We start from the raw sequence: 20,102 nt of genomic DNA, 5'->3' as shown, positions 1-20,102 counted from the left end.
ATGATCTAGAGGTATGGATGAGATTTGTGTTGAAAACACAAGTCACCGAGCACGGTAGGTTGCAGACTTGTAGCTGCCGTCAGCAGGAAAGTAGTCGGTAGATCAATCGCTTTGAAACTATCTTACTGTATCCAAAACTGCATGCACATCATAGTGTAAAACCTTCCACCAGATGGACTAGATAATGATTCTGTCAGTCTCCTATTTCTCTAAAGCCAAAAGATTGTTTGAGCCAAATGAAGAATCATAATAATACCTAGATGTGTTATAGTGCTTTTCATCAGCAGATCTCAAAGCTTTTTTCTCTGTTTTACATATGGCGAAACTGAAACACAGGAAGGGAAAGTGACTTTCCCTAGGTCGCCCAGCAGACCAGTGCCACAGTTGGGAAGAAAACCTAGATCTCCTGAGTCCAAGTTCAGTGCTCTCTCTACCAGGCTCCCTGTACAAACTTCAGTGCTATGCAAGATAAAATCTTCTTTTAAATCAAGGAAATACATTGTATATTTCCCTGTTTTCATTGTCTGTAAACAAAACATTCACCTTATTCAGATAACATAATCCTACCACAGTTTGTTACTTCAAGATGCACTTAAGAGATAAAGTAATTTTAATAACAAAGTATAAAAGTCAGCATGACTGATATGCTGAGTAGATGAGAATTTTTAGCATCATCATATGTTCAGCATCCTGAAGAAGGAAAGTAAGCTTATAAAAGCAAACTCGAAACAGAGAAAATAAAGATGTTTAGCTTTTAAAGTAATTGGAAAGAGTTCAAATCTTGAAATACAAGATGAGTCACACATGGAAAGGAACATTAAAATAACAGTTACCCACATTTCAGCTCTGCATTTGTTATGCTCAGGGGAGGCATAGTATGGTGGAGTTCTGGAGGAGCTATAAAGGCAAAATTGTATAGCATCTGTCACTCTCTTTGGTTGGGTCACATCAGCATTGTCATTCAGTTTCAGATTGCAGCCAGATGATAAATTGGTGATGATTAGGTTTAAGGCATTTTGGAAGAAATGAGACCTAATTTAGAGGGGGCAAATGCAAGTTGGAATTTTGGATGCTCTAAGTAAAATCTAGGTGAGAACTGTTCTCTTAGCTGAAGAACCATTTTCTATAAACTGAAATGCTGAAAACTTACAGCTATACCTTAAGGGTTCCACCCAGCTGTATTCAAAGCTTTTATGATGTCACACTAACTTTCACAATGGCGTCCTTAAAATTACCAAGGCCCTCTGGCAAACTCCGTCCTCTATCCCTCCCACCTCAAAACAGGCCGAAAAGAAATACTTTGTCCCAGCCAAAGGGGTTGAATACCTTTACACCAACCCTCCCCCAGGATCGCTGGTGGTTTCTGTGGCCAATGAAAGAGACAAACGGGCATATCAGCTCGACCCCCAAAAATAAAGAGGCCAAATGATTGCAGGACCTGTTTGGAAGAAAAATGTATTCAACGGCCAGTTTTCAGTTCCATGTGGCAAACCATCAAGCCCTCTTGGGCTGAAACAATTGTAACTTATGGGACTCCATCCATAAGTTCAAGGAGTCCCTCCCGCAGGGTTTGGCCCAAGAATGTGGCACCCTGGCAGAGGAGGGCACTGTGGCTGCCAGGTGCTCCCTCCAGATGGCATGGGACGCAGCGGACTTGGCAGCCAGGGTGGTTGCGTCGGCGGTGGTAATGAGGTGCAGCTCCTGGCAGCACCGGACTCTCCCAAGAAATGCAGGCCTCCATGCAGGGGGGAATGGGAATGGTCTCTTTTTGGACCAGACGGATGTGATGCTTCATGGACTACAGGATACCAGGGCCACCCTTCACTCGCTGGTCACGGATACTGCAGCCTGCGAGAAAGCTCTTCCGGCTGCCACCCAGGCCTTGGCAGAGGGTCTGCAAGGAGAAGGGACAGAGGCATTAGTTTCAGCCACTATTGCCCTTCCTCCAGCTCACCTGCGCAGCCCAGCCCAGCAAAACACCCCAGGGGTCAGAAGCACTCATTTTGAAGGTGCGGTCGAGAGCGATGCCCCAATCACCTCCCATGATCCACCCTGCTCTTTCCTCAACTATCTTTGTCCCTTCCGCTCGGCCTGGTCCCGAGTCACCTCAGACTGTTGGGTGCTGGACATAGTGTCTCAAGGTTGCACCCTGCCGTTTTCGGCCACTCCTCTTTCCATCCCTCCCTCCTTCCCATCCATCTTCAGGGACACTTCTCATGAGCAACTCCTCATCCAAGAGGTCGAGAAGCTCCTGCACGTGGGGGTGGTGGAGGAGGTCCTTCGGGACACGACAGGGAAAGGATTCTACTCTCATTATTTCCTAATCCTAAAAGCAAAAGACTGCCTCAGACCCATTTGGGACCTGCCACACCTCAGCAAGTCTCTCAAAAAGTTGAAATTTCGCATGGTCTCCATCATCCCCTCCCTGGATCCGGAAGACTGGTATGGTGCCCTCGACTTGAAAGATGCCTATTTCCATATCTCCATATTCCAAGGTCACAGACATTTCCTCCATTTTTTAGTGGGCAAATGCCATTTCCAATTTATGGCATTCCCCATTGGCCTCTCATCGGCTCCAAGGGTCTTCACAAAATGTATGCCACCAGTGGCCGTCAGAGGGGTCCAGGTCATCCCAGATCTCAATAATTGGCTCATCAAGGGCAGGTCTCCGGAACAAGTGCAGAGAAGCTCGATCTGGTGCGTTCCACCTGCTGCGACCTGGGTCTGTTGATAAACGAGAAAAAACCCCACCTTAAGGCCAGACCAGTGCATAGAGTTCATTGGGGCGGTTCTCGACTCCACGCGAGCCAGAGCCTTCCTTCCAGAAATGCTTTTTCAGGCCATGTCAGACCTAATCTCCCATGTGAAGAACCACCCGCTCACAATGGCTCAGAGCCTAGCAACCGCAGGCAGGAAGATATGTGGCAGCCTATACATATGTGGTCAATCATGCATGCCCAGCTCCAGCCTTTGCAAGCGTGGCTGCTGTCCATTTACACCCCCAACAGACACGATCTAGACCAGGTAGTCAGGGTGCCAGATCACATCCTGTCGTCCGTGGAGTGTTGGTTGACCCCTCGGTCAGCGTTGGAGGGTGTTCCCTTTATGGCCCCAGCCCTGTTGCGGAACCTGGTCTCTGATGCTTTGGACCTGGGATGGGGAGCCAAGCTGGGTGAGCTCAGCACTCAAGGCTGCTGGCTGTGGCACGATCTGGCCATTGCATCAATTTCAGGGAGCTACGGGCAGTTCTTGCCCCACCTGAGGGGCAAGGTGATGCAGGTCCTCACGGACAGTATCGCCAAGATGTATTGCATAACAAGCACGATGGAGCCAGATAGTCAGCCCTTTGTCAAGAAGCTCTCAGCCTTTGGGACTTCTGTGTGCAACATGCCATTCATCTGGTAGCAGCGCATCTGTCCAGGACCAAGAATGTCCTAGCATAGCGGTTCTCAAACTTCAGCAACCCAAGGACCCTCATTTTGATTTAAAAATTTTCAGGGACCCCCTACCCCAGCCTCCCTGCTCAGCCCCAGGCCCTGCCCCCACTCCACCCCTGCCCCATCTCCTTGGGAGGGTGTGAGGGGTGCAGGGTCTGGGCTGGGGCAGGAGGTTGGGGTGCAGGAGGGAGTGAGAGGTGCAGGCTCTGGCCGGGCGGCGCTTTTCTCTGGTGGCTCCTGCAAGCGACCGGCACATCCCTCTGGCAGCAGCTCCTAGGCGGGGGAGCAGGGGGTCTCCGCGCGCTGTCCCTGCCCACAAGCAAGGCCCCCAGCCAATGGGAGCTGAAGAGTTGGCGCACAGGTACATGCCAGCCGCTTCTGGGAGCGGCGCGGAGCCAAGGCATGCAGGGAGCCTGCCTTAGTCCCGCTGCACCACTGGATTTTTAGTGCTGGGGGGAAGGAGGGAGTTGATCAGCGAGGCCCGCGGACCCCCTGGAATACTCTCGGCGACCCCCCGGGGTCCACAGAACCCAGTTTGAGAAACGCTGTGGTAACAGATCGCCTCAGCAGGACCTTCTCATCTCACCATGAGTGGTTGCTCCATCTGAAGGTGGCCAGTATGATCTTCCGAAAGTAGGAGACTCCCCAGGTGGACTTGTTCACATCCCACCAGAACAGGAAATGCCACGTATTCTGTTTGCTCCGGGGGATGGATGGGGGTTCCCTGTCAGATGCTTTCCTGCTTCCATGGTCAGGAGCCCTGATGTATATCTTCCGACCGGTGTCATTGATCCAGAGAATCCTCGTGAAGATTAAACAGGACAAGGCAAAGATTATCCTGATAGCCCCTGAATGGTCTTGCCGGCACTGATTCGGCACTCTGCTGGACCTTTCGGTAGCCGCGCAGCTGTGACTCCCTCTCTGGCTGGACCTGCTGTCCCAGGGCCACAGCAGTCTCCTGAACCTGGAGGCGTTGCACTTGACAGCATGGCTGCTGCGTGGCTGAACGCGGAAGAGCGGGAATGCTCGATCCGGATGCAACAGGTTTTGCTGGGTAGCAGAAAGTCTTCAACCAGAGCGACTTACCATGCAAAGTGGAAAAGATTCACGTGCTGGGCTTCGCATCAACACGTCCGGGCCACATAGGACTTGCTGCCAGTGATCCTGGATTATCTTCTGCACCTTAAAGTTGAGAACTTCTCCCTGTCGTCGCTTAGGGTCCACCTAGCTGCTCTTGAGGCTTTTCACCCTCTGTTCCAAGGCAGGTCGGTCGTTGCTCATGACATGATGGCCCGGTTCTTGAAAGGTCTGGAGCGTCTTTATCCTCACATCCGGGATCCTGTCCCTCCCTGGGATTTGACTCTCATGCTGTGGAGACTCATGGGGCTCCCTTCGAATCTCTCCTCTCCTGGAAGGTTGTGTTCCTGGTGGTGGTTATATCCACCCGCAAAGCATCTGAGATCAGGGCATTTACGTCAGAACCACCCTACACGGTGTTCTACAAAGATAAGATCCAGTTACGGCTGCATCTGGCGTTCCTGCCCAAGGTAGTTTCCCAGATTGATACCAGCCAGCACATTTTCTTACTCGTCTTTCCAAAGCCTCATAAATCTGAAGAGGAGCACAGGTTACATGCCCTGGACGCCCGGAGGGCACTGGCCTTCTATATCAACAGGACACGGCTGTTCTGTAAATCAACGCAGCTGTTCGTTACAGTGGCAGACAGGATGAAAGGTCGCCCAGTGTCCGCTCAAAGGATTTCATCCTGGATCACGGCCTGTATCCGTTATTGCTACGAGCTGGCGAATGTGCCTCCACCGGCGATAGTCAAAGTGCACCCGACTAGAGCGCAAGCAGCAGCCTTCTTGGTTCAGGTGCCGATCCAAGAGATCTGTAGAGCTGCTACCTAGTCATGGGTCCACACGTTTAAGTCCCATTATGCACTGACCCAGCAGGCCCAGGACAATGCTGGCTTTGGCAGGGCAATGCTGCAAGACCATGAACTCCGAGCCCACCTCCATGGACACTGCTTGTGAGTCACCTAGAATGGAATCGACATGAGCAAGTACTTGAAGAAGAAACAACGGTTACCTACCTCTCCTAACTGTTGTTCTTCCTGCCCCTCTTTTGGAGTTGCTGGCAAGAAGAAAATGAGGGCGTAGGGTTGGCAGCACCTGATATACCGGCGCATGAATGCGGCACTCAAGGGGGTGCCATTGCTGACCCTACGGATCCTACTAATGCAAAAATCTCTAGCAACCGCACACATGGGTGTGTGCACACCTAGAATAGAATGGACATGAGTAACACATCCTGAAGAACAACAGTTACGGGAGGTAGGTAACCATTTTTTTTTTTTTTTATCTGACTGTCAACTCTGATTAAATTGTCAGTGGGAGATGCTTGCTACTTACGTTCAGTTTTAGATCACTGTGAGTAATCCCAAATATTGCATTACATCGGACATGAAGTCTTCTGTTCTCATGGGGTGCATCAGTGTCACTTTTCACCCCAGAATTCACAAATAATATGTTTGACAGAAACAGAACTGTTGAAATAGAACTTGGGTCAAGTCCACTGCACTGGAAATTCTATTGTCCTGCATCTTTGGACACAGGTGATTTCTACTAAAACTAGCTTTAAAATAAACCAACAAAAGGAGGTACAAACTCTCATCTCTCTACACCTATATTAGTGTTGGAAATAATCATAGTGTACCAAATACTTTAATACTGACATCACAATAGGATACAAGGTTAATGTAACATATCTCAAGCCAGTAATGTATAAATCAGTGTGGATTTGTGTAATCTTGCTTTCTTCTGAAAATCTGTTTGACAGTCATTCTCTTCCCTTCCCCAGTGCTTCCAACTTCATATGCTGTAGCTCCCTTCTGGCACTAATGCCTGTTTATCATTCTTATGCACATGCAAAGTAGAATCTGTCAAGATGAGAAGAACGCTAATAAGATCTGAGGGACTGGTCAAGAATGAACCTGCATTTTTCATTAAAAAGCCATTACCCCACTCTCTGAACTCTCTTTTTGTACATACAGATCTGATTAACCATAACTGCACTGTAGTTGGGAGGGCTGGATTGGGATCCTTTCAGAGCTCTGTTAATGCCCCTCATCAGCTAGTATGAGTCATGATTGCCTTTGAAACTAAATTTTAATCAAGGAAGTGATATGTGTTGTAGGCTATGTAGTCATACACTGTTGCCCCTTTTCCCCTTAAAAAAAAGCCTCCAGTATGTTTGCCACAGCGATAGGCACTTTAGTAATTCCTTAGATAGATTAGATAATATAACTGAGGGCAGATGCATCTATTTAGTCTCTTGTGGGATCATGACAGTTAAAAACTTTCATTATTCTATTTCAATTTCAGGTGATTTTGCCGTGCTGCTTAAAGCAGGTATGACAGTAAAGCAAGCCATTGTGTACAACCTCCTGTCTGCTATGATGGCTTACGTAGGGATGCTGATAGGCACAGCTGTTGGACAATATGCCAATAACATCACTTTATGGATCTTTGCAGTCACCGCGGGCATGTTCCTTTATGTCGCATTGGTAGATATGGTAAGATTATCGTTTCGCATTACCTTATTCTGCATGTATGAAATCTGTGACTTTAAATAACCCGACAGTGTAACTTATTTTTTTGTATTGCACAAAATAAAGCAAACCTACAGGCAAATATCTAGACAGCCATTCATACCTTGCTATCTCTTAAAAAATATAGTATAGTAAATTCATGGGGAAAACCTCCAGTGTTTTGCAGTGTCCCACCTGTTTGGGTTTTCATCTGACCAAATCCCTTCACTCTCAGGGTTGCATGTTAAGATATAAAAACTTGTTTAATGCCACTTGCTGCTCTCCCAGTGACAAAGTCATCCTTCTAGCCTATCTTTTGATTTTTGCTGCTGGGTGAGGATATGTTTGGATACTCTAAGGCAGTCCATGATTGATTTTAAGTGGAGGTCAATCCTAAAACTGCATATATTTGGTCCCAAACAGATCCGTTTGGATGTTTAGAAAAGGTTGTTGGTAAATATGCTGCTTTGATAGCTAGCAGGTTAATTCTTGACAAATGTCAAATTTAAGAAACGTTGCTTCTTCAAGTGATGATTAAGGCTAAGCTTATGTCACGGAAGTCAGAGATTCCGTGGACCTCCAGTGGGGCCGGAGCTGTCAGCCGCACGGGCAGCGGGTGCTCTTTCCCCTTCCTCCCCCCACGCAGCAGGGTCATTCTCTCACATGCACCCCTCGGGCTTCAGTCATCCCCTGTCATGTCTCCCTCTCCCCCCTTCCATTTTTAGTAAAAGTCAGAGACAGGCCACCGGCTTCCGTTAATTTTTTTTTAATATTATTACGACCTGTCCCTGACTTTTACTTAAAATAATCATGACAAAATCTTAACTTCAGTGATGATTGATGTGTGTTCCACTCTTGGTGTGGAGTCTTTTAGCCCATGCAGGCACCCTAAGTGCCCTCGCACCCCTCCTCCAAGAGCACAAAAGGGTGGAGCAAGGACAACCATCCCTCAGATCTTTATTATTGCACATGGCTGAAAAATGGAACTGCTATTAGTGTCCTTTACTCTAGAGCAGCAGAATAGTTAGTGACTGTAGTATCGTATTTTGATGGTTCTGTATTTTTGGTTAAGCGTCCTTTTTAGTCTCTGTCTTTTTATTTTTTTGTCTTTGTTACCTGGTACCCGGTCTTTATCCTCTATGGTCGAACAGAAATCCCCCTGTTTTAAGTATTGGCCCTTATGCAAGATGGCTATATATATATCTTTTAATGCTGGTCACTCAGAATGTTCGTTTTGTTTAGGTGAGGGCACTTCACTAGCCAAATGTTCTATTTGATGTTCATTTTCAAAACAAACTCAGAGTCAGAGACGCTGACGTAAACTGTTTCTCTGGATAGATCTAAGACCTGCTTCTGGTCCAGTACACAAGACAGACTCGGATCTGAGCAGTCTTCTTCCAAGAGTGCCCTGGTCACTACTAGTTCCCAGGCTCCAGCCACTTCATCTTAGGCCTGGTCCCCACTAAGTCCCCAAATCGGACTAAGGTACGCAAATTCAGCTACGTTAATAACGTAGCTGAATTCGAAGTACCTTAGTCCGAACTTACCGCGGTCCAGACGCGGCAGGAAGTCTCCCCCCGTCGATGCCGCGTACTCCTCTCGGCGAGCTGGAGTACCGGTGCCGACTGTGAGCACTTCCGGGATCGATTTATCGCGTCTTAACCAGACGCGATAAATCGATCCCAGAACATCGATGGCGTGCCGCCGGACCAGCCGGTAAGTGAAGACTAGGCCTTTGTCCACAGAGGTTTCTGTTCCCAAATCCTTGTCTGAGAGTGGGTGGGGCCTCATCATTGCTCTTCCAAATAGATCACTGAATAGGACTTTCTAAGAAAAAAGGGCAGAGAGAGCCTAGCTTAGCCTTGTCTTAAGGGTTGCTCAAGGCTTGAATATGGTTTCCCATGGCACCCTAGTACCCATATGTCGGTACTGACGTAAAAACAGCCCATCACATTCACCTGCACCGATGCTGCAGTATTGTTTGTAAGGAGTTCAACAACAGTGCTTTCTGTATCAGCTTCACCAGCTTCACCAGTATCATTGTCATTGACGCTGTCTACTCCAGCCCTGAAGATTTCTAATTTATTTTCATCAGTACTGGCCGTCATCAACACTGAGCTTCGTGGTACTGAGGGATTTGATGGTGTCTGAATTTCCTGAGTGTCCTTTACTACCTTCAGCAGTTAGAATACCAAGCTCTGTCAGGCTATTGGCACAGATTGTATGTACAGCACTGATAAGGGAGGTCCCTAAACAAAGCTTAGGGACTCCTACTAGGTCTGCTCCACTTCTGCAGCAGGACTATACATTCTCTTCATCAGTCTCAAACAAGAGCAGGGAGAGTCTCTTCTCTGACGGGGAGTCCAAGGGTGCATGTACAATCAAAACAGGCACAGACATTATAAGGCCTGGTGTTTTACCTGTTGTGTATATACGCACACACGTTTTGTAGACAACATGCCTGTGGCCCTCATTCCTGGTCCTGCTAAGCTCCTAGGGCCCTCTTCACTTTAGAAGACCCATCTCCTCTATCCACTCCAGGGTAAGAGTGGACTCCCTTGTAGAGTCTGAGAGTTCAACCCAGTCAATAACCTCAGGAGTTTCCTGCTCCACCACCACAACTTCAGACCACTGAGAAACATCACCACCCTTCCGAACTTGCTCCAGCTGCCACTTCTTCATCTTCCCCTGATGAGGCTGTAGTGCTATCTGCTCCATCACATCTAGATTGCAAGACATGCCAGGATCTACTCAGAAGAATGGCCAAAACAGTCTGGTAGAAGTAGTGTGTGAAAAATCACACCGTTTTATTAAAGATGAAAAGAAGAAGCAGGAGGACCCAGATGCAGATTAAGTAAACGGGCTTCTTTATTGCAGTATTTGTTCCCCTCGACCCAGTTGTCAAGTAAGCCCCGAGTTACACATCACACACTTTTATCTAAGTTAATATGTAAATACCCACATTTACTACAACACCCCCAAAACCCTTATAATAATAATAATAATAATAATGGAGATATCCTATCTCCTAGAACTGGAAGGGACCTTGAAAGGTCATCGAGTCCAGCCCTCTGCCTTCATTAGCAGGACCAAGTACTGATTTTGCCCCAGATCCCTAAGTGGCCCCCTCAAGGATTGAACTCACAACCCTGGGTTTAGCAGGCCAATGCTCAAACCACTGAGCTATCCCTCCCCCCACATTTATTCATATTTAGTAATATGAATCCCCATATACTCGATATAATTATCCCCGCCTCTATTTATAGCATTAAGCATATTCTACAGACCTTTTAGCCTTAAAAATAAATTTCTTTGTAGTAATTGCAGCCACAAGTTCCCTTAATCAGCAGTTCACAGGAAAGGGAGGAAGGGGCCATGACCCCAAGCTCGTTTATGTAGCTGGAAAAAGAAGGGAGGGTATTCTTTAGACAACCACATTCCTTATGCAGCTGCAATGCTTATCTATCCCTAGCAAACAGAAGGGAAGGGAAAAGGATGGCATTTTATTTATCAAACATAGAAACGGCCCGTGCTTCTACTCCCTAATACCATGTCAGCACACCAGTGGTTTCCCAGGTCTTTACTTAACCCTTACATATCCCAACAAGGTTGACATCTTGCGCACCAGCTGCAGCGTAGACATACTCTAGAACAGTGGTTCTCAAAGCCGGTCTACCACTTGTTCAGGGAAAGCCCCTGGCGGGCCGGGCCGGTTTGTTTACCTGCCGAGTCCCCAGGTTCGGCCGATCGCGTCTCCCACTGGCCCCGGTTTGCTGCTCCAGGCCAATGGGGGCTGCGGGAAGCGGTGTGGGCCGAGGGGTGTGCTGCCGCCCTTCCCGCAGCCCCCATTGGCCTGGAGCGGCGACCCGCCTAGCCTACTTCAGAACTAATTAATAAACATATTGGTCCATAAAGTGTTTTTTTTTTGTTTTTTTTTTAAAGAAATTTAAGGTCTTGATGCTTTTTAAAGTGACCAGATGCCTTGTGCAGTCTGCTACTAGCAGACAGTTGATTAAGACGGGTGGGCAATATGCATGTCCTGTTAGAGGCCACAGGCTTGACAACTTGTCACATTCTTTCCTGATACTTGCGGTGTATTCAGGTATTAAGAATAACCAATACACAGAAAAGCGATGCCTGTCATCATACAGAATTTATAAATCGGAATTCTGGATCAGCAGACTTGATTTCTCTGTGGATTACTTAAGTCTTCTAGTTAGAAGACAATTCCTTTATTGTATTTTTCTCCTGCATTATGTATGAAGTCTCTTCTTGAGGTTAGGAGTTCCTTGGATGAAGGAAAGAATTACATTTATTTTTCCTCATGCTCTTCTTGTGTAGGGATTTGAAATAGCATTTTTTAAAAAATATTTCTGTTGTTTATACACATGGTGGTTGTACTAGAAAGTGTCCCTTTTAATTTCCGAGCTTCCAATGTTAAGTTCATGATTCTTTTAGCTACAGGCGTTCAGTACTGTTTGGCCTTTATCTCTAATGAGGCATGTCAAGAAAATCCCCTTTTTTGTAATTGCTTATGTGGAATTTCTCTTGAATTGACACAATTACATGTTGTTTCCTATTACTTTTATACTTTAGAGGTATTGATAAATATATGTATTATAAAATAGTAATTAGTCATACATGTCTGTTAAGCTTGAGTAACAGAGCTTTGGATGCACTAATAAAATTAGATTATGGGATTTTCTGAGAACTTGTAAGGGAAAAACTTATCTTTCCTACCAATAAACATGCAGTATGGCAAAAAATGGCAGAATTAGCTCAATCAGTATAATATCAAGAATGTATTTATAGCAGTTTAATTACTGGAGCAATATACAAAGCATTTTTACACTTCCCTTGTGATAGAGGTGTTTACCTCAGAGTGAGTGTGTGTTTTCTTGAATAGAATTATTTAACTTTTAACTCAAAAGAACAAAGCTCAAAGGAAGTAGGCGTGTTTCCTATCCTAAGGATATGTCTACCCAGGGTGCAGCAAGCTGGGGTGTTTCAAACCACAATACATTAATGCACACTAGGGAAAATTTAGTGCACATCAGCACGTCTATACGGACACTCAGTGTGCGGCACGCTGCACGTACGTCCTAGCTTGCCACATAGTAAGAGTTTGGGTAGACATGCCCTGAGGAGCTTACATTCAAAATAAGCAAGCAACACAGTGGCCAAAAAACTGCATTTGAATACCCAAAGGAGGTTGCTGTAGCCCAGTCGTCTCCAAACTTTTTTGATTGCGCACCCCTATCAGTAAAAAAAATTTGAGCACCCCCTGCCGCCCCGGCTCTACCATTTTTGCCAAAGCAATTCACACCCAAAGAAAAAAAGAAGCGCTCCTCCTGCCGTGCACCCCCAAGGATCCTCTTGCGCACCCCACTTTGGAGACCACTGCTGTAGCCTACTAGTTTCTTTTTGAAAAGTATATAATGGGTTGGTGACAATGGTTTTATAAGGTCAAGATCAGGTGGTGTTTTATTGACTACCTCTAAGCATGCTGCTACTCCAGCTGCACGGTAGTTGATAATTTTTCTAACTGAATCTCGGTATTGCTATTACTAAGTATCTTGTTGTGAACTAGACAGTTATTTCACTTCCATCACAATATTTGTAAACTATTGTAAAATGTTTCCTTTTTCAGCTTCCAGAAATGCTTCATGGAGATGGTGATAATGAAGAACATGGATATTGTCCAGTGGGGCAATTCATTCTCCAGAATTTAGGCTTGCTCCTTGGATTTGCTATCATGCTGGTGATTGCACTGTATGAAGATAAAATTGTGTTTGACATCCAGTTTTGACCATTTCCAGAAATTGCTGTGGTTACGATGTTACTGTATGGCTTTGAGTCTGCACTGTTGTACTGTATGCACATTGCTCAGAGAAAAGGCAGTGGCTTGCACTACTACACAAGTACAGTCTATTTGTTTCCACATAGATTAACTTTTGCTGCTTGCTAACTAAAATAAGACATGGTGCACATACTGCACCTTCCAAATTCAAGTGACAGAACTTAAGTAGGAAATGTTGCATATGAAAAGACAACGTTGTGTGTGCTGCACATGAAGCATTGTGCAACTGTTTACAAATCAGCAGGCAGCGAAAGACCTAGTCTGTTCAGGAAATGTCTTTTCACATTACAGTTAAACACAATCCACAAAACATTAAAGGTGAAATCCATTCCTCTGCAATGGGCCTGCACAAAGTCTATGTGCTGTGTAATTCCCACATAAGGCTTACATGCCACGTATACCTCATGCTAGCCCTCTGCACAATGGTGGATGTTACCCTAAGACAATTAAATGCTACACTTAGCACCTGACTGGAAAAACTGTGCTTTTTTTGAACTTAAAAAAAAAAATCTGTTTAAAACACCTTGGTACACATTAAACTGCATTTCATCATTCTAAAGTTCGTGTTTAAGGAGGCAGACTGTTGCAATATGCACAGGTCTGTGTAATCGCCTGCGAAGAGCTATATTCCATTGAGAATCAGTTTTCCTGATTAAGATTTATTTGATGTTAGCTCCTTGCTATTGGTAGGAAAATGAAGTAGCGTTAGTATTAACTTGGGGAAGTCCCTGATGTCAGAAGGTTAATGGGCTATTCCTGAGTCTTTGCTTGAGAAACTAAACATTGGGTGCCACTTACAACCTAAACTACTGATGAATTGTGGCTGTGAGTTTGTGCAAACGCACCTCTAACAAAGGATCCATAATGGAATTTCTCAGTTTTAACAGTTCAATTTATTTTGGGATTCAAATTTTTTCTCCTTTTTACAGTAATATCTTCTGAAATCCAATGTACTGAACCCAGATACAAAGATTATAAAAATAATGCCCTGTATATGTAGTACTGGTGGGTCATTTATAATGCTGTAATATCAGGTCTGAATGTATTACTTCCATACCTTGGCATCAGAGTTTATAGCACCAGCCATTGCAGGCAATAGACTGTGTGCTAGAAGAGTCCCACTTCCAGCATAAAGGAGTTAATAATTTTTAATTGTTATATCTTAGGTATCTAGGGTATATAAATGCAGCTGTCATTAAATTACCGGTACGTGTGAGTTGGGAGGATAGGGTGAACCATCAAAATCCTTAACCTGCTGGAATCAGTTTATCTTTGCTTACTGCCGAGATGCTTGTATTGCCAGATGTGAATTAGTTTCTTTTCTCCCCCCCCCTGTCCTATTAAAATTGTGAATTTGTGCGATGTACAAGCCCTGTGAATTCTGCAGTCTGATTTGATAATCTAGGACCAATCCTAAGCATGGTGGTGGTCTTTTTTTAACTTGCTGTTCTAGTTTTCGTTTTTATGTATGCCAGGTAAGCTGTATTTTGCTGCACACTGTCAAGTTTTGTTTCAGTCTGCTTAGCATCAGTGTCCTGCTAAAACTGCACTGGTTTAACATCTTAACGAGCCAGTCAGTATCGTCATTCTGGTTTAAAATTAATTCCTGTTCCTCTTTACTTTTAACCCTTCAGTTTAGCAATATAGTTGTTCCTTTTTCTTGGCCACTTCCTTCCCCCCAGGAACAGTCTGTACATTTTAAAAGGATAAGTTGGCTCCTGCGAGTATCAAGAAACTTGCATATACAGTATTAAGTGTCCATTCTATAAAAGTGAAGCAATCAAAGTCAAGGGTCCAATTCTGCAGTCCTTGGTGCACAAAACACACTGAAGTCAGTTAGAATTTTGCACATAAAAAGTCTAGATCAGACCCTAATTAGCACAGACATCATCTCATTTAATGTTTAGAGTGGATTTTTGTAACAAATGCTAGGTAAAATTTTCAAAAGCAACTAAACGACTTAGGAGTATAAAGATATGTCTACACTACAGTGGCACAGCTGCACTGCTGTTCTGTAGACGCTTGCTACAGCGATGGTTTTTCTTTCACTAGTAAATCAAGAGGCAGTGGTTAGGTCACCAGCAGAATTCTTCGGTCAATCTAGCAGCGTCTATACCAGTGCTTAGTTCAGTCTAACTACATCTTTTATTTCACACCCCTGACCCAAAGTAGCTAGGTCGAGCTAAGTTTTAGGTGAAGACCAGGCCTTAGGAGCATAAGTGCCACTGAATTTCAATGAGACGGAGGTCCAGATACTCAAAGATACTCAGGTGCCTAACTCCTATTGAAATCAATGGGAGTTAGGCCCAGATCCTCAAAGGTATCGAGGGGGCTAAGTGCCCAATTCATGTTTGAAAATGGTACTGAGGTACTAACTTTCTAGAAGACCTTTTTCCCACTTGGAAAAACAGGGTCATATTAAAACATTAGGTGTTGCATTTTCCACTAAGAATGGAATTTGTTTCCTTGTTTGCTACTATTTATTGTGATTGTGAAGAGCAATATAACAGCTGTGGCTTCTTCTGTAGGTTTCCACCAGTGTTAATTTCAAACCAATTCAATGTAGTTTTATGTCAAGTTACAGACAATCTGAATTTCAGTATACTTGGCTTCAACATTCCATTCTGCTTGAATACAGTCTCATTTAACATGTATTCGTTGGAGGGCATAAATGTTACTTGTATATTACAATGCTGTCACTGTGTGACATCCCATATGAATTTTGATGTAGATCACATTGCACTCAATCAGCAGTGATTATGCTTAGAAAATACTATAGTAGCTAGATGCAGTGTGAATTTTTTCCATTATGGTTTATAGTTTAAAAATGTGATTATGGTCCTACAAGATACTTGCTGAGCTATAAATCTTTTTTTGTTATAACTAAATCATTTAAATAATTTTTATAAAGCTGGGAATGATCAAATGCTGTTTGGTTCATTGTCAGCAGTGTTGTGTTCATTTTATGTATGTTCCTTATTTATAAGGAGCTTCAGAAAATAAAATTATTCAAGGAGCAAACATACTGGTTGGTTTTTATAAAGTTTTTTATTACACAGCTTTATTTTATATTTTAGTATTTTTTTAAATCTCTTGAAAGGCAGAAGTGTAATGGATTTGTTTAAATTTTGATTTCACTAAACAGTAGTATTTAAAAATTGAAATGCATCTTACACAAATGATTCATCTCAAAAATAAGCATCTATAAATGTCCATGCTAAATTTAGGAATTAAGCTGGCATAATAGTGCCACACCCCGTCCAATCCAGTGTTGTTCTGGTTTATCCGAAGGAAGAATCATTGCTATCACAAAGTTGGTAGAATGTCCGGTAGTGGAGAGGGTTCCTCTTCTCTCACTTGTCTTGTACACTGGAGCAACGTAACTTGGTCGTTGTGAAATGTCTGACCTCTTGCAAGGCTTTAACCACATCTATGATAAAGTACAGAATAAACTCTTTACCTTTCTGGGTAAAGTCTGTAAGACTTTAAATGTGAACACAACTCACTAAATACTTCCTAGACCCACTATAGTTCACCAGTAACTTGTGCATAATCCAGAAAAGTGCTGAGTGCTCCTTCCCCTCCCTGCAAAAAGTCCTCCCCTTGACTTCAGTATGAATTGTGGATGCTCAGTGCTCTGTTGCATACAAATTGCCTGATCTGCTGCTCAAAATATTTTCAGTTCAATATATGTAAAAAAATATATACAAGTTGCTACTTCACATTGGTTACCACACAGCCATGTGGAGACCATGACTAAGGTAGCTCTGATGGCAAAAGTTTTTACTTAGAAAAAATGTCTTTTTTTTTTAGAACATTATTGTTCGAAGCTAAGCCTGCCATGCTAGACTGTCATACTGACCACAGGTACTGTATCATAGAGGATTTTCGGATAAGATTCTGCTAGCTTCTTAGTTTTTCTGTCCCAGCGAGCTCCATCCAGGAACAATCCTCGAATGTAGACCCCTGAATTAAGCAGAAAGTTTTAAAAAGATGTTTGGGCACATAAACCAAATGTACTAGAAGTCTGTGTGAAATTAGATCAGCTTTTCTAATCATACACTGTTTAGATCATGCATGAGGCTATAGTGCAACTGAATAATACAGAAATCCATGTGCCAGTTTTTTGACCCAGTACCCCTCAGGTGGTACAAAAGAAGTTGAGACCCCCCCATGTCCTCTGATGGGGGTAGCCCTGCTATGTTGGAGTCCTTAGTAGGGATGGGGCTGACTTTTATGCCTCCTTCCTCATAATCCCTGATTACAAGGAGGGATGGTCAAGGGCTGTGGCTGTAGTGCAAAGTAATTTGGCGCTTCAGTTGGGTACGGTCTTTTCGGTCCCCAATTCTTCATGTTCACTTAATGTAGGTACTTCTTAGTAACGATACTGTATTCACCTCTCTTAATGTTGGCTGGCAGTTAATAGCTACTCAAAAATAAAACTCAATGCAGGCAGGGGGCCTGTAACCTAAGCCTCACCACCCCGGGCTATAGCTTCAGCCCTGGGCCTCAGCAAGTCTAAGCCAGCCCTGGCAACCCCCTTAAAACAGGGTCGTGACCCACAGCTGGGTTAGTGAAATGTTCTAAATACTGGGGCATAGAACTAAAGTAATAGGGTGAAATGAAGAACAGGAAAATTCAGGCTAAATATCACTTGAAATATGTTAGATGGTGGAAAAGTGTCTTAAGGCAAGTGGTAGATACTGGGTAAAGCACTTGACCAGATCCTCAGCTGGTGTAATTGTCATAGCTCCACTGAGGATCTGCCCCAGATAACAGTGTATGGAACAATCCTGCTTCAGGAGGTTACTGACCAGACACTAGGTAGTCTGAATGCTCTTGTTGATACTTAATTTGTGGTGTTCTACTAGGATTATTCAAAAGGTATTTTGTTGAATGTTGTCATTTTTATGCCTTTAATGCGCAAGCCTCCTTTAGTGACATTAGTGAATCACACTGTGGCCTATATTTTCCAGGATTCTGTGCATTAAGTGCTTAATGCCTGTTAATGCCAGGAATGTATCTACCTGTAACCCCTGAATAACACTTCCTACATGTACATCAGTGTAGGTGGCTAATAAAGCTTGTTTGTTTACCATCTTCAGGAGCATTTTTGTATTCCTTGTCCTCCAGCACTTCATAGTCAAACCCTAGTAGGTCAATTGGAATGGTGTATTTTCTGGCATAGTTCTGCTGGGCACCAGTTAAGAAGGCTTGAGTGAAGAAAAATCCTGAAAGCCAAAAGACTGGTGGAGTTCCATTTTCATACCATAGCTACAGCAGAAAAAGAGAGAAAAAATGTACCTTGAAATCATTAGGAGGCAAAAAATAATTTAGAATAGTATTAAAAGACATATCGTCTTTTTGCAGAAGCCACTGGTATTTTAGACAGCCAACAAAAACACTGTTTTATCGACCATGTTCTCCAAAATGCCAGTAGCTACTGAAAAAGGACAGTCCTGTTCCTCAAGTAGCTTTTAATGTGAGCATCAGTTTAGAACTGACTGAGATCACATCATCATAGCAACCTGATAACATTTTAGTCAGACTTTATGTGAACCAGCAACCTAGAGGGGAAAGACTCCATAGTTTGTGGCTACTCCCCTCAGCCATCAAATTCCCAAGCAATTTACTGTAAGTACAGTATCTGGCCTGTTAGGAAATCATTTTAATGCTCACTCTCTAATACCCAACTTCAGAAATTCAATGGAAAGGCCCATCAACAGTATTTTTGTCTTATGCTTTAATAAATGTAATACTGTTTATTAAACTTCACTGAACACCGCACCGTTGTGTGTGCCAGTAACAGTTGGCAGTTAAGAGGCCTTTAGAGAATCCACAGTGAGCACCAACATTGCCCATCTGTCATGCGGGAGTTTTAATAGACAGCAGCAATCTTAATGAGGTGTATGCTACATAACGAAGTTTAGTGGTTTATTATATGCACTGATGAGCACACTGCTGTGCACAACCCTATGCAAACTAAACTCTTTATACATTCATTGTGCAAAACACATGTGTGTTTCCATTCTCTTATGGTGTCACCTGAGACCAAGAGAAAAATCAGGCCAGAGTTGCATAATCAGTGTGTGCTCACCTGTAAGAACTTTAATCTGGTAAGAAAGTCATTCACATAGCTGCCAAGTGGTTTGAGGCTTGGGTAAGATTTATTCATCCACATTCCTGGAATTCTGCCTTTCAAGATGCTGCTTACCACTTCTTCTAGTTCAGAGGACATCACCACCAGTCCCTAAAGCAGATGTGGGGAAGGAAACAGTTACCCTGCCTTGTCTGCTCAGTCCACACCCCAAAACAGTAATAAAAACACCTGTGCTCTTATTCCAATAGCTATAATCCAAGTTTTAGCCACGCCAGACCGAGGGAACTTAAAAACATAGGAATTGCCATACTGCATCAGACCAGGGGCCAGTATCAGAGGTTTCAGAGAGAGGTTCACGATGCCCAGGGCTGGCTCCAGGCACCAGCTTGGCAAGCAGGTGCTTGGGGCGGCCGCTCTGGAGAGGGGCGGCACGTCCAGGTATTCGCTGGGAGCAAAGGACCTCCCGCTGAATTGCCACCACAGATCGCGGCTTTTTTTTTTTTTTTGGCTGCTTGGGGCGGCCAAAACCCTGGAGCCGGCCCTGACGATACCCTCATAGAATAAAAAGTCTGTAAGGAAAGATTCTTCCTCCCCACCACTACAGTCCTGAAATGTGAGGGTTTCTATCCCTTCCAAAGCTCTAGTGGTTTTGGCAAGCCTTACTATCGTTATTCTGGATGTCCTCCTTACCAATATCAATGTTCCTGCCTTTTCTGAAAGTGCCACACCTATGTGTGTGACTAAGAATTTCCTTTTTATTCACTTTAACATCCTTTCAGTGCCTGCCTGACCTTGTAGTATGTGACTCCAAGTCCCCGCTGCATCACCGCCTCGCCTTTCATTATTTGACACACATTTATCCTGGCCCCGCTGACTGGTCGCCTAGCTAAAAGAAGGTTTGAAAAGGGACGCTGCTATAGCTGAACGTTACTACGGCTAAGGGCCCAAGTTGAGGCAGGGCTGAGCACTCTCAACTCTCAGTTGAGGTCAGTGCACTCAGCAGCTTGTGTGAGGCGCCTCAGTCTTCCTCAGCAACAAGGCCAATTGCTGTTGCATCCAAAGCTCACTTTAATTTTTCTTGCCACATTCACTAAATATTGATCCATGTTTTTA

At 44.1% G+C, this 20,102-nt stretch overlaps 2 protein-coding genes across 4 annotated transcripts in view; one reads left to right on the top strand and one right to left on the bottom strand.

Moving 5' to 3' along the window:
• SLC39A10 (solute carrier family 39 member 10) overlaps window positions 1–13,882 on the top strand; it is a 131,189-nt gene extending 117,307 nt beyond the window's left edge. For all 3 annotated transcript variants that reach the window (XM_054044659.1, XM_054044662.1, XM_054044661.1), the window contains exons 9-10: window positions 6,824–7,014; window positions 12,680–13,882. In XM_054044659.1, coding sequence (XP_053900634.1) covers window positions 6,824–7,014; window positions 12,680–12,838 — 350 coding nt within the window. In that variant the 3' untranslated portion in view covers window positions 12,839–13,882. The remainder of the gene's footprint in view (window positions 1–6,823; window positions 7,015–12,679) is intronic.
• Window positions 13,883–14,214: 332 nt separating this feature from the next.
• DNAH7 (dynein axonemal heavy chain 7) overlaps window positions 14,215–20,102 on the bottom strand; it is a 238,605-nt gene continuing 232,717 nt past the window's right edge. The window contains exons 61-64 of the mRNA XM_054044665.1: window positions 18,987–19,139; window positions 17,986–18,163; window positions 16,752–16,855; window positions 14,215–16,319 (exon numbers count right to left, since the gene is read on the bottom strand). Of these exons, the coding sequence (XP_053900640.1) occupies window positions 16,113–16,319; window positions 16,752–16,855; window positions 17,986–18,163; window positions 18,987–19,139 (642 nt within the window). The 3' untranslated portion in view covers window positions 14,215–16,112. The remainder of the gene's footprint in view (window positions 16,320–16,751; window positions 16,856–17,985; window positions 18,164–18,986; window positions 19,140–20,102) is intronic.

The sequence above is a fragment of the Malaclemys terrapin genome, chromosome 11, assembly GCF_027887155.1.
Source record: "Malaclemys terrapin pileata isolate rMalTer1 chromosome 11, rMalTer1.hap1, whole genome shotgun sequence".
Classification (NCBI taxonomy): Eukaryota; Metazoa; Chordata; order Testudines; family Emydidae; genus Malaclemys; species Malaclemys terrapin.
The sequence above is the reverse complement of the archived record's forward strand: the minus strand, read 5'-3'. Positions and strand labels throughout refer to the sequence as shown.